Consider the following 14,909-nt stretch of genomic DNA (forward strand, 5'->3'; position numbering starts at 1 on the left):
AAACCCTTTGATATTAAAATTTATTTTATTTATTTTGCCAGAACATATGCCTGCAGTTGTCATGGGTACATCCCATTGAGGTATTATAGGTACATATTATATATGTTAAGTGTACATGAACCTAGAAGACCAGAATAAGTGCCAGTTGCACCATGCACACCTGACAGACTGATCAACGTCACCCGGCGCGCCGCGGCAGTTTACTATGAAACTTTCCATACAACATACTTAGCGAACTTTAATGATGACAAACAGTTTGGTGCAACCGACCCTAAGACAGGCATCTCAATTTATTCGACGAGACAAATATAATCACTGCTATCTTTTAACAATTTGTCGTATTATCCCGAACAATAGTCAAAATGAAACAGCACAAACAAAACGAAACAAAAGCCCGAATTTACACTAATTGAATACATGGAGATGCAATTAACTCCAATTACTGTGATGCTGGGAGGGCGGGGCCAGCTGGGCGGGCCGGTGGGCGGGCGGCGCAGGCCCGCCCAGCCGCCGTCTCCTTTAGACCTCTACGGACTTTCACGGAGTTTTATTATTGGAATACTTTGGAAATTAACACTAGTAACGTTTTAATAGGTAGCTATTGAAATATAAAGAAGAACCTTTATTTTCAGGCTACTGTTGGTTTATAGATAAATACCTTAAAACTAGCATACAATAGAATATATCTTTAAAAGTAAAAAAAAATACTATTTATCGCAATTGAAATAGTTACAGTGTAAACAAATCTCGTATAATATAATTTTGAAATATTTTATGATATAACTACAAGCACAGCTAAAATATCTCATGTCATAATAGTACTGTAACTACGTAGTTTTCTTGTAAAATTTACAATAAACTAGGGAAATCTTGTATCTGATACAAATATGTAATTTTAAAAAGACAAATAAAATTACTTTGATGCATGTAAAGATTACAAAGTATTAAAGTAAACATTGAAAACAATTATCTAATGACCAAACCGTTTACGTGATTAACTTCATTCATGATATCATATGTTTGAAAATATTTTTTGTTATTATTAATAAATAAATAAATACGTTGTTCCCGTGGTCTCGGTGAAAACCTCGAAACGTCGGAGGTAAAGTGAAAGTTTAAATCAATGTTTTACACGAATATGGTCGTCAATTAAGAGTCCGTAGATTGATTAATTTAACATTTTTTTCATACCTAAGTAGGTGTTATTATATTTAAAAATCCTAAAAAAATATTATATGTGAAAGGGTACATTGTCGCCTACCATAAGGACGAAACTTGCTAGTATCTTTATACGAATAACCTGGTCCTTATGGCAAGCGACACAGTGGTACCTTTTGCTTGAAAACGACACATATTGTCGTCACCCCCTTACCAATTTTATAACTAACTTAAATCATTAAAAAAATTAAATCATTACTTTTCTATTTCCAGGAATTGGTTACTATCTTTCGTGAACATAAAAAACCTATAAAAACATTTCTGGACGTATACAATACTAAATTGACGCTAATAATTATTATTAATAGACGCTAATTAATAAAGTGATAAAAATATATTAAACACTTACATTTTTAAAATTAAAAACTTTTGTACTTCAAAACAAAAGCGGACGGACTATTTTAAGAACATATATGTTGAAATATCAAACTCAAAATACCTCCACACTAAACGATAAGATTACCTAAACATCAATACACAACATATCTTGAACCTTGAAATTCACAAGTTCATTACTATTCTCCCGTCACCCTCTCTAACCCGTACAAAACAAAAAGGACAAAAAAACTCAAAAACAAGTGACTACATTAACATTCCAGTAAGATGCGGGCTCTATCTCTTATCAGAAACTGTAGTGCGAAGCTTGAAGAACCTTGTCGAATTAAGTAGTGTGTCGAGTTGTTCAAGTATACGGCGAAGATGTTAATGCGATAAGGTTGTAGGGAGTGTAGTTGAAAAAGTGAACACTTGTAGCGCATGGGGGCTCTGTTATAAATTGTAGGACTGTGTACGCCGGCAGACCGCGCGGCTTCGCGGGATTGCACAGGATGATCGTAAAACGGATGGGCCGATTTTTTATTTGGTTATCGTTTTTTTTTGTCGGATTTGATAAAATTTGGTGAATTTATTTATTTATTTTATTTATTCAGCTAAATACACACAATATCTAAATTTAATTACAAAAGTACCGTTAAACCAGTAAGGTTTAACTCTATACACCATCCGCAGTAGATTCTATATAAAATAAGCGCAATTTCAGTATGTTCTAAAAAAATCTTCCACTGAGGTACGAAAACGTATGGTATTATCGTAACTCAGCAGAAAACTACATAAATTTTTTTGTTGTTCAAAATTGGGATTTCGTACTACTTTTCAAACCAGCTAAATTTAATTCAAATGTAAAGAAAAAAAATGGCGCGATCCCGGTGATCGATGCTCATGGCAATAGTCTAAACTGTTAAAGGTTAGCGATGATAGGTAATGGTGAAACAGGTGAGAAAAAGAAGCCGGCCAAGTGCGAGTCGGATTCGCGCCTCTGGGTTCCGTACTTCGCACATTTTTTAACAATGTACTTCTTTTTGTTAAGTTTGAATCACAATTGACCCTTCTTATATGTTTTCCTGTAATTATAAGAAATCTACGTCGTCTGAGTCGGATTTAACAAAAAAACATTGTAACAATCAACCCAACCAATAGGTAGGTTGATGTTTTTTTGTAGGTAGTGAACTATTTTTTTTTTTAAATTTTAGTAAAAGTTTGAGAGATAAGGTGGAATGGTAAATTTTGATTTTTTTCTTAAATAACTTCGAAGCTACTTATTTTAAAATTATAACGATAATTTTTATTTGAACGCATAAACACACATACAGCCTAAAAACTAAAACTATATACAGCCTTCGTTCTATTGTGAGTAGGTATTAAATGTATGTACCCGAAGTAGTGGTAGGTGGTAAGAATAATTAAACCAAAATCAAAACTAATTCTGTTATGGTTCTGTTGCGTTTGCGTATCTTAACGAAAGTGACTCTAATACCATTTAATTTATTACCATTCATTTTAAAAATCTCTGTGATACCGAGTAACTTTAATTATTAGGTAATACAATTTTTTCTAAGAACCAACTTCGCTAGAAAGAGTAATCTGCTTGTATATCAAATATCAAAAAATCCACCTTAATTATTATTATTCAAAGTAAACGAACACCCTGTACGAGGGTTGAGGCAGCCGGCTTGGCACGAGCCAGGGCGCACACCCTCCGTCAGTCCACTCCCGACCGCCCTACAGCGCGGACCGCGCACCCCTAGCTCACAAAACACGAAACCCAACTTTTCACAACCCTATTTTAAAAATAAAAATAAAGTGCCGATAAAATTTTTAAACAGACATTCTTTTCTAAATTTGAAAAAGTTGATAAACTTTTTAAAAGTGTAGGGGTGTCGCCGGCTGAGTCAGCGAGGAGCGATACAGGTGAGTCAGTTTGTCATAGTAACGCCCTAGCGGCAAGCGGATTATTCGCATCCTTGCCGTGATTTGTTTTTAAATTTTGTATTTAAGGCTTATAATAAAATTAATTTGACCTAGAATTTAATTGGTTTTCGAGATTTGATGTCAAATCAATACGTGTTGATATGTAATGTTTAATAGTTTGTTAGTAATTAAATTAATTAATAATATTTTTACTTATACCTACACAAGAAAATTGAAATAATTAAATTAAAAAATACATGCGTTTTTCTTTTAGAATATAATATTAGGATCAAAAATAATTATATATGTGATATTAAAATTAAATAGAACAGCCGGTTGGAATGAAGTTCATTGGATGTTGTAAAAAAGATCATAGCCAAATTTATAAATAGTCTGGGTATATTTTTTTAATAATACTATTCATTAATTACTCTAATATTTTGTTGGTCATGTTATATAGGTATATTAAGTGTCAATGTAACGTACGTGTTTTAATGAAACCTAAATAAATACGCTCGTAAAACATCTTTACCATCTCTTTTCTTACAATATAAAAATAGTTATTTGTTATACAAGGGTGCAAAGTTGTATTTTACCCGCGAGTGTGGAATTGAAACACGAGCAAGCGAAAGGATTCTATAGTTGAACCACGAGCGAAGCGAGTGGTTCTAAAATAGAATCCTGAGCGTACGAGTGTTTCAACACACGAGAAGTAAAATACATTTGCACCCGTGTGTAACACAAAACTTTTCCCCTTACTATAGCGAGGAAAGTGCAACATCCACAGGCGTTAGATCATCTTCATCACTGGAATCACTAATTTTTTTACGATATTATAACAGAAAACACTAGAAATTCAGATTTTTACGTGAGTCAGTGAGAAAAACAGTAAAAATTTTATTGACAATGTTGACATTTCTGTTCTGACGTATGAAATGTCAACGATGCGTTTTGAAATTGCATCGACTCAACTTGTGTGTTCAGAATTATATTTAACATCATTATAAAAAATCTAACGTTTCTTATGGAATTTTAAGGTTTATGACTTAAAATTATTAAATAAAGCTAAATTTGGTATTTTTATTAGATTCTCAAACCATTTATTTAATGATAATTAATATCGAACGAACCATTATTATGAGCGTTTTACGTTTTGTTATCTGTCAAGCTACTTAAACACGCTCCATCCAAGGTCAAATTACTTTCCCCACTAGTGGATAAAATGCGTTTTTCCCCGCTTGTTTTAAAGGATAAAAGACGGCTTTCCGAGCTAGTGAGGGGAAAAAAATCTTTTCACAAGTAAAAAATACGATTAATCTTTTAGATACGGAACCCTAAAAACTTTATTAAATCTAAATAAAACGCTTAGTTAATTAACTTAGCGTTCAACACGATATATAATAACAAAGTGATTTAATGAATAGATGTAGATACTATTAATGAGTAAACTATGTATTTTTTATGCAAGTAAGTGCAGCGTTCTTCGTTGTCTAAATTTTTGGTTTGGCACCGACTTCAAAAACTAAGTAGTTACCCAGATGGTTATTAATTTTCTTAATATTAGGTATTAATCACTTTTTCAGTTTAGAATGATTCACAGTTTGTTTCACTACACTTAAATTGACCACGTCCATATATGGACCGGTCAATATAAGTCTAGTTAATTACTTTTTGTCAGAAATTTGCTTTACGACGGGATAGGGACTGGACAAGTATATAAAAATTGGGTATATAAAAATTATTTTGTGCTTTCCAATTGGTTTTTTAAAGGCGGTTCCCTTTTTTTAATAAAGAAATGAAAGTAAGTTATTTTGCTTTCGCTTTAGGGTAAAAACGGGACCCTATTACTATGACTCCATCTGTCCGTCTGTCTGTCTGTCACCAGGCTGTATCTCATTAACTGTGGTAGCTAGTTGAAATTTTCACAGATGATGTATTTCTGTTGCCGCTATAACAATACTAAAAACAAAATAAAATAAATATTTAAATGGGGCTCCCATACAACAAACTTGACTTTTTTGCCGTTTTTTGCGTAATTGTACGGAACCCTTCGTGCGCGAGCCCGACTCGCACTTGGCCGGTTTTTTTTTTCAATTTTGACGCGTAGTCTGATCCGCTACATTTGAGACTGACTGTACTACGTAGCAGCTTCGTCTAGCTTGTCTATCTCATACGTCACTTGTGGTTCTTCAGTCCGTCGGACGAAGTTCGAAGCCGGACGATGCCCGCTGTATCTCGTTACCCACACAGCATCCGACGATATCCCTTACGAACTATGAAGTTTTACTTCCACAGTTTCTTAGCTCTATTTTTGATATGCAGGCATTGCACATTGTAGAAAACAATATGTTTCGGTAAAATGATTTTAGTACACATAAAAAAATATATGTCCAACGGTGAATTTTATGCCTTTTAGTTGTATGCATATATATAACCTGTCGAACAAGACTCGGAATAAAATCTTGTTAAATTTACCTACATACATATTAGAAAAGTCAAAATTAATATTCCGCCCCTTATTACTGTTTCTTGTAAAAAAAAAACAATTCAATTAATAACACATTTAACTCCAATAAAATAGTGTACTAATTACAAATATTATAATAGATAATCGTAGCATATAATAAATTATTCACATCACACCTCAATCAGGTCGTAATGACGGCAAAGTAGCGCTAGCGCAATCAGGAATATTTTCATCACTTGCTGAGAATATTGCTTTAGGAAAACCAGTGTAAAGGCAACACCAAGTTCCGTAATAACTATGTATAATTAGAGATCAATCATAAACTGGTTTTGATTGAGAATAGCAACCCCCAGAGTTTTAAAATGCACGCCCCCTGGGTAACGCTTTTAACACTTGGTTCTTCATAATTTAGGGTCTTCGGCCGAAAGTAAATATTACTTTAAGGGTATTTACATAAGGTATTCATAAGGATAGGTAACAGCGGCAATTACTTCCTGTATAACCGGTGATTACGAAATAGATGTTGAATTTTCTGTCAGTTAACGGGTAGCGTTATGTAAGTGGACATTATTGAATAAATGATTATTAGTGTAGGACCGACAAAATTAAATAATTAGATTGTAACATTTCGTTCTGAATTTAATTTCAAATAGCAACGTCTAGAACATTATACAATATTAGGAAGATATAATTTCGTCAGGTGACAACCAAAATTCACTCATTTTCATTACAACTACAAATTAATAGTGAACTGCACTACATCAATAAAACAAGGTTGAATTTTGTAATATTTTTTTTTGTAATTAGCGAATTTTGGTTATGCAACTATCACCTGACGATATTGTAGATATTTTGGGTAAATAAGTTTCTAATATAATTAACTTCACGCTTACCTAGATTAAAATATTAAAAATACTTTCAGATACATCGTGATCGTGGTGTACAAAAAATAATTTTAGAGACAACTTTAACTTACAATATACCTAAATTTTTATTTAAAAACTTGAGGAGAATCGTAACTGAATAGCCTGAGCAGCTGAAAAAAAGCTGTCGAATTGTTCATTGCTCATGTTGCACATGCACTGATTTTAAAACTTTTCATTTGAGCTTAAAAAAGTACTTATACGCAAAAATAAATATACGTATTATAGTGTGCCGGTTACATAGAACCAGTACATTCCTTATAAGACAGGCTGATTCTTATTACGTTGTCGTTTTTTTGGTCAGAACTTGATAAAATTTGGTGAATAGATTGTTCTTTATTCTGTACAATATTAGCGCAAATTCACCGTATGTCCTAAAAATATTCGTCTGAGTTACGAAACGTACCTCCTTTTATTGTTCCATATTATTATTAGGATTTCGTGTTTAAATATTTCTCCCAGAATGAGGAGCACTTCAAACTAACTAGATTTTATCAACATCTGACGAAATGATATCAAACGAAATGATGACAACAACAAAAAAATCGGCCCTTAAAGACTTCTTTATATTTTTTTACTCTCGCCTCCCACTGACCAAAGGCGACAAAACACCAAAGACAAATCCTGAGTAAATAGCCGTGGCTGTATAATTTGGGCATAGCGCCTTACCCCTGTAATTATACCTACCGAATTGGCCCCGCCTCGATCAGCGGTCCCGCCCTCGAAACACTCCAAACTGATTTTGATATTTCAAATTGAATAATGTATTTGTATTTTATATCACTGCCGAAGACATTATATTTAGGGCGGGATTTTACTACTCGAAATATCGTGGAAGATCTCTAAGGTAACCATTATACGAATAGGCAGATTTACAACCAAACTATAGAGTATTGTCTACTACACGCAAAATGCTAAACATTGTCAGTGCAGACTTAGACGGACTCTAAAGAACTTACAATCCATCTTACCTGGTACCTGGGGCCTTTATATGAAAGCGTTCTCTTGTACTACGCTACACGTTGCAAGCTTTCATGACCCTGGAACTTGGTGACATTATTGGTCGCAAAAATTAATCGTTTCTTGTGAATAACAACTTAACAGCCTAAACTGTTGGAACATTGAAATAGCTAATACCGAAATATGTTTTCTTTACTGCCGTCACTTTAATATATGAATGGGAATAGATCAAATTGCCTACCTAACTTATGTAAATGTAAATTCAACAAGCACAAACCATACTCCCGACACTTAATAAATTTCGCAAACACCAAAATCTTGTCTCATAAAAATTCACGCTATTTCATTACACAATAGAGGGTTCCTTCCCTCGAAGGGTGAGCGTGGGAGACTCGACGACAGTAATTAGGTACGTGGGTAAACTATTTACCCCCGCTTTGTCGGTGATGCGGATTTGTGGACCGAATGTTGCTGCGGTTTGTCGCTTGGGATTTGATTTACGCTGCCTTTCTTTACAATTAACCAAGAGGCATATAATAGGATAACAAAATTAGGATTTCAATACCTAATTGTAATATTTTTTAAGAAAATAATAGCTACGCAAATGGTAGTTCTATTTGCGCTAATGGGAAATGGTAACTATGATAAAGCGCTCTCGAAAAGGCTTGAAACGGACAGATACATAGATTAAAATCAAAGTTACTGGCATCTGACTGGCATAAGTTTAGGTGTACTGATTTGCTAAGTAACTAAAATACTTATAAATAATACTTCATTTGTTCTGCAAAAAAAGGTTTAGTCTGCCATTTCAAATCAACTATCACACTGTTAGCGCTAACAGACCTATCCAGTAAAAAGTGTAGCGCAATCACACAAAATGAACGTTGTAGTGTCGTTGAATCAACGGCTGCGTTCAACCCTCGTTGCCTCTTACAATATTGCACTTCACTTTATTATAGCTGCTTTGTCAAATTGTCACAACATTATTTTGTTTTGTTACAGATAAAATATATAAATGGAGGCGGAAAATGTTTCCTGCTTTTGCGAAGACTTTCTCTAAGTAATATGGAAGCCACGTTACCAAATTTTCACCGGCTGTCGACTTCAAGATTCTACCAACAGTATGCTGCCCCACCAGTCCGTATATCCACCAACTATCTCCACGATCTGATCCCACAGCAGCATCCGACTCTCCTCCAACAATATTTAGCCTATTACAATGAACCTCTCGTCCCGCTTGACCTATCCCTTAAATCTACTATCCCTATTACACCTCCTTGTACACCTCCGCCAGCGCAAAAAAGAAAATCTCCAGATGAAACCAAGCACCCAAAATCACCTAAAATATTCAGACATTTTGAGGACAATGATACCAAAGAGGAAACTGATTCTAAATCAGAGAAAAGAAAAGTTGACGACGAAAATTCAAACGACAGCGATAGTCCGGAGGCGAAAAAGCTTAAATTTACCAAACAATTTTTCGAAGAACTTAAAACTTGTTTGCCGGTTGAAAACGATACACCAACAAAAAGCGAAAGAAGTTCTCCGGAAGTTGTTGAAGTCAAAGATGTTGAAGAACGTCCGAAAAAATCGGGAAAACCGGCACAACCGTTGAAAAAGAGCAAAGCGGTGCGAAGATTGATGTTCGATGAAGACAAGACATCTCCCGTCTCTGGAACCATTATAAGAGATCTAGATGAAGATGAGACTTTAGTCGTCCGCAAGGTAAATAAAGGTGTGAAATGTGTGCGTATTCAGAAACAAATTAGATTGAATGGAATTATGTATCGAAGACAGGGTGTGTTGGTCAGGAACTATTAATTAGCGGTTCTTACCGTGGCATTACCGTGGGTCGCAGCGAGTTTCTTATCGCCCCAGCAATTAGCGGGGTATGAAATCGCATATTGTTCTATTTTTGTGCTATAATAACAGCCTTAAGCTCGCGAGCCGCAGCCTGGGGAGGGTCGTGAGGCATTAAATGCGGAATAAATCGTTGTTCTAACTCGTACTTTTTCTTTGAATTGAGATAGTGTGCTCGAACGTTTAATTTTAACGCAATAAAAATAATAGTTAATGGTGTTCACGATAAACTGTCAGGGGTATTTACGCCAATTAGAATAAATATTGGGGTGTTAAATACAGTTGTAAAAAATGTCCTTCTACAAAAAATACTTGTACCTAATTTAACACGCGCTGGCCATGGTTCTCATACCTACAGGCCTGATTTTACAACAGTATTTAAGGAACTTGTGAAATTGTGTTTTATAATTATAACTATGTATTTAATATAAACTTCAACGAAATTTTAAGTAAAAGTTCGTTTAGCGTGTTAATTTTTTCTCCGTGTGGTCCGAACCCTGTAACCACAGATTACCATTCCAGGGCGACATAGACCCGGCATTCAACGTGGTGGAGGTGACGGAGGAGGCCAAGGCGCTGATTGCGAGCATAGAGAACCGGCTGGGCCAGTATATCTGCCGGTTATGCCGACGGCTGTATGGGGACGCGTTCGCGTTGGCGCAGCACCGATGCTCGAGAATTGTGCATATCGAGTACCGGTGCCCTGAGTGTGATAAGGTTTGTTTATTCTTTCTGTAAAATCTATAACTTTTTTATGTCCTTTGGGTTTCAGAAGTAACCTACGGAATTTAGGGATTTTGCTTAAGGCGGTTCCCTGAGCCAGAAGGCGAAAAACCTCCTTATATGATCCTGTTTTTCTAAGAGGCGTTGATATTTGTAGACGTGGAAAAAATATATGTAGTTCTTGACTATATTATCTTTAATATCATAGCTTCCGATACACGAATTATGACACTTCGCTCGATACAATTAATTCCCAAAGTAACCTCTAACTCGGACTTTTAATCGAACTTTACTCGGTTATTTATTATGTGATACTATAAACAAAAAAAGAAGAAAAAACAATCTTAACTTAAATAGTAATTTCATAGCTTTCGAATTTCGATATTGTAGGATAACATTTTTAAAATAAATAAAAATCGACAAATTTCGATCAAAATTGACACTTGGCGCGCATGATCTTTCCCGTTCTTTCTTGCGAAATGTGACAGAGACAGCGGCAAACCGATGGAACGGCCTTAAAGCCTTAGGGAGTTTTCTTTGTCTTATGGATTCAAAAAATACTGATGATAGCCGGTTTCCACTATATGGCAGCATTATCTTTCGAATTGATTTCCTAATTAAGTACAATATTTACAATACTTTGTTATTGTAAATCGGTGCTGTTTGAATTCTCTCGGTGCAAAAAATGCATATTAATTTTATGAGTAGGTAATATATAGTACCTAATGAGTAGGTAGTAGCAGTTTGTACGAAGGGGTAAATATGACAAAACTACATTAATGCCTCTACAGGCATGCCTCTACTACTAAATAACTGTGGGAAACTCAAAACATCCAAAACTATTTGTTCTCACCATTCCATATCAATTAAATAACTATCCGTCTATTATTCAACTACCCCTTTCCAATTACTATAATCAGATAACTCATCGCGATGCATCATGCTCCATGAATTTCATCTAAACTAGAAATTCGCTCTGTTGCGTGGGAACAAATTATCCCATACGTTTCAGGTGCCGGGGCTATTGTAAACACTTGGCACTTTTCCATGGGAAGCGGTGAGCACTAGGTTTAGCCCCGTTTGAACAAAAGAGCGTATTTTAGCATTCAGTCGCTGTATGTTACGACCCTTCGGAGAGATGTGGGGATGTTTATACTCTAATTGATATGTTTCGTGATGCGTGACCGAAGAATATCGAGCATCCCGGCGATAGGGAATGCAATTTAATTTCCATTCATAGAGTATTTATGTTTGTGCTCGTGTAAGGGGAGTTGGCGAAACGTTTTGCGTTTTGACCCTAATTAAGTATCTACGCAATTATATGGCGGCGTTGTTTGTGTTTTGAAAACAAATAACTGTTAAAAATGATAATAATGGGCTCTATGGGGCTTTCGTATATAGGGTAGGTTCACCTTTATTTTATTAGGCGTATCAATTTATAGAAACTATAAGCATCTTTAGCCATCAACTTCCTATTCAAATCCAAGACAACAACAATAATTTAAAAGTAGCAGCACGATTTTTTATACGTTAATTGTACGTTACTGTACCTAGAACTTTCAACGGTACCACATTTCACCATATTTTCTGTTCTAGTACCTACTTACATACGTTACAATTGAAGTGAGCAATAAGCGACTTCTCATTTTCATTAGCACAGCGCTTGGCAAATTACAAAGAAGAGCAAACATTTCAGCAATTAAAAAAAAACTTACAATACTTTAAATACTTGTCCTTGTCCAGGTGTTCAACTGCCCCGCAAACCTGGCGTCCCACCGTCGATGGCACAAGCCGCGCGTGCCCGGCGCGGCAAAACGCCGCGAGCCTCCGACGTCAGAACCTGGACGGTTCCCGTGCCAACAGTGCGGCAAACTGTTCAGACGACAGGCGTATCTGAGGAAGCATATGCTGGCGCATGAACAGCCGGAAGAAAAAGAGCCGTCGGCGTTCAAACAAGTGCGTTCCGAATTCCCGGCGGCTTATCAACCGGTAAGCTTATTAAATTTAAATTTAAAAGCAGCCTGAAAGCCTCTTTTCGAGTAAATGACTTTGTTGACAATGAGTTGATTGAGAAGACCGTTATAGGACAAGAACTCGTATTTGAATACGTACTTCGTGCAGACACAGTCAGAAAGGTTCAGCTTCGCTCCTTTTGCTCTGCCGACCTTCTGAAAGTGGAGTATGTGTAAAAGCGCAGGAGTTAGAAGCGACGTAAGAGCTTGTAGACCACTTTCCTTGTAGAAAGAAATGACCCAAATTCTTTCAAATGTCATGTGATGTTTAACCTAATCAACTTTTTTTCACGCAGCAGGAAGCCCGCGACAACAACTTCAACACCTTCTGGAACAAGATCCCCGCACCAGCACAGGACTTCAGCTGGGAGCGTCGCTGCGCGTCCTCCTGCTCGTCCGAGGATTCACGAAGCCTGGACGTGACGGGGTCCGAGGACGAAGACGGCGGGGGGGACGGCTGACGACGCGTGCTGCGGCCCGTGCCGCGGTTCCCCGTCTACGCTGCGAACATGTACCCCTACCAGTATGTGCATGATAATCCGCAGATGTACTTTTCTTAAGGACTTGATAAAGTTGGAATACATGATGCCGAGCGGAATCGCGCGGTTAAGCGTTTGATGTGTTCTGCGGTAAACAGTGAGTGTAAATGTGGATGACAATTGTTTCAAAATCAACGTATGTATGTGTTGGAAAATCTCATTTTTAAAATTACCACAATAACCAAAATTTTAAAGACCGGAAACTATTCCTAAAGCCACGAAATACATAATACATTTAGTAGGTAATTAGTTTCCATATTAAACTTATTAAAAATATATCAAAAATGCAGAATAGATACTAATTATTCGGATTCAACAGCCTATAGTCACAATTATTAGTCATTACAAATATTACAATATTCCGCATTTACTAAAATCGACAAATTTTGCATTTTCATCAGTCCTTCATTTATTGTTATAATGCATTCGCACGCTTAAATAGGTATAAGTATTACTTTATAAATTTATTTATTACTTTATAAATTTATTTATTACTTTTATCAATAATAATCATTCTCTAAGTTTGTATTTTAGGTGTACATAAATAGTAGTTTGGTGTGATTTAGATAACTATAGTCTAATACATTTTATATTAGTTTAATTGTAAATATTTAAGATCTCCTACAGCAACATTCCAAATTATTATGGCGTGAAATGTTAAACAATTCACGTGAATTATACATATCTTTAGACTTAAGAAGCATTGATAATTAGAACAAAATAAGCAAATAAGTATACGAATGAGGCCGCCGAGCGATAAAATTACCTTTTTTTAATAATTAATATTATTATTGCATTTGCAAACAATAATATAATAAACCTCAGATGTCACGTAATTAAAATTACGAATAATAATCATAATATCTAAAGAAATACAGATTTGCTTTTTCCCAGGAACTACTTTTTTGTGTTTCAAATATGCAATGTAAAATATTTCGATTATAAGTATTTAACGCTCTGTGGCTTTATAGATTTTTTAAATTTAATTCATTGAACCAAATATACTATTTATAAAGTGGATTTAAACTTCTTCGTTTGCATTTTGAACAACCATTTCCAATGAAGGCAAATTTTAAATAACAGCTTAACAATGTTTTGAATCGTTCTTTATTTGTCGTTAGTTAGTCTAGCTAGAACATAACGTACTTAAGTGGTATCCACTTTTTGTATTTTAGACACAAACCTACTGTTATAATTTTTTATGTTTACAAATTTGGGCCACGTGCATAGCTTTATTTTAGTTATCCATATTATCAAATTTTTAAGACAGCCGTAAATAGAGAAATCGATAACTCTTAAAATACAACTATGTATGTAGGTACCTCACGTAAATACCAAGTATTTGACTATCATTTTCATTGAAAAAATCATTCTAACTGCTTCGTTCAATGAAAGGTAAATTGGCATTGTTTTCCAATTACATAGAGGGAAGTCGCCGCAATCGATCGTGTTGGCATATTTTTAGATGCACCCCGTTACTAACTAATAATTTTTTCAGCGGTTCACGTTCATCGGAATTGAGTCTATTTGCAACTAGGTCAGAATACTCAGAATATTGAGGTAATGTACACTTTATTTAGTTTACAATTCCTTTGTAATCGACAAAAGTGTGCATAATGTAATTTATAAAAAACTTAACAATACAGTTTTTAAATGCATGGTTAAATTAACAAGCGTACGTTTTTTCTTAGCTCCATAATAAAATAAACATTTTATTCAATCAATTTAATAAAAAAAATAAGTAAGTACTTAATGTACTTAATTTTGTTTTTTTGTTTTGTAAGTATGTGATGTACTTAATTGTCGTACTGTATTAGGTCAAGTACTTTGAATAAAATAAAAAATAAAATACAATAAAAATGACAGATTAATTCTAGTCTATCGAAACCAAAATAATTCTAGTCTTTTATTTATAGGCAAAATAAATATTTAATTGATCTCAGGTTCGAAACCATACTAG

The 14,909-nt window shown here is 35.0% G+C and overlaps 1 protein-coding gene across 1 annotated transcript; it reads left to right on the forward strand.

Moving 5' to 3' along the window:
- Nucleotides 1-3,391: 3,391 nt before the first annotated feature.
- On the forward strand, nt 3,392-13,039 carry LOC134748616 (uncharacterized). Its single transcript, XM_063683411.1, has 5 exons — nt 3,392-3,465; nt 8,818-9,540; nt 10,198-10,392; nt 12,142-12,387; nt 12,707-13,039. Exons 2-5 carry the CDS (start codon nt 8,881-8,883, stop codon nt 12,869-12,871), a joined length of 1,266 nt encoding a protein of 421 aa, XP_063539481.1. The 5' UTR covers nt 3,392-3,465; nt 8,818-8,880; the 3' UTR covers nt 12,872-13,039.
- The last annotated feature ends 1,870 nt before the right edge of the window (nt 13,040-14,909 follow it).

Source organism: Cydia strobilella, chromosome 16 (assembly GCF_947568885.1).
Source record: "Cydia strobilella chromosome 16, ilCydStro3.1, whole genome shotgun sequence".
Lineage (NCBI taxonomy): Eukaryota > Metazoa > Arthropoda > Insecta > Lepidoptera > Tortricidae > Cydia > Cydia strobilella.

What these genes read in the sequence shown, in the direction of transcription:
- LOC134748616 (XM_063683411.1), top strand. Translation starts at nt 8,881, where the DNA reads ATGGAAGCCACGTTACCAAATTTTCACCGGCTGTCGACTTCAAGATTC. An exon ending in AGACTTTAGTCGTCCGCAAG is followed by an intron (nt 9,541 to 10,197) that starts GTAAATAAAGGT and finishes TTACCATTCCAG; the next exon opens with GGCGACATAGACCCGGCATT. An exon ending in GGTGCCCTGAGTGTGATAAG is followed by an intron (nt 10,393 to 12,141) that starts GTTTGTTTATTC and finishes GTCCTTGTCCAG; the next exon opens with GTGTTCAACTGCCCCGCAAA.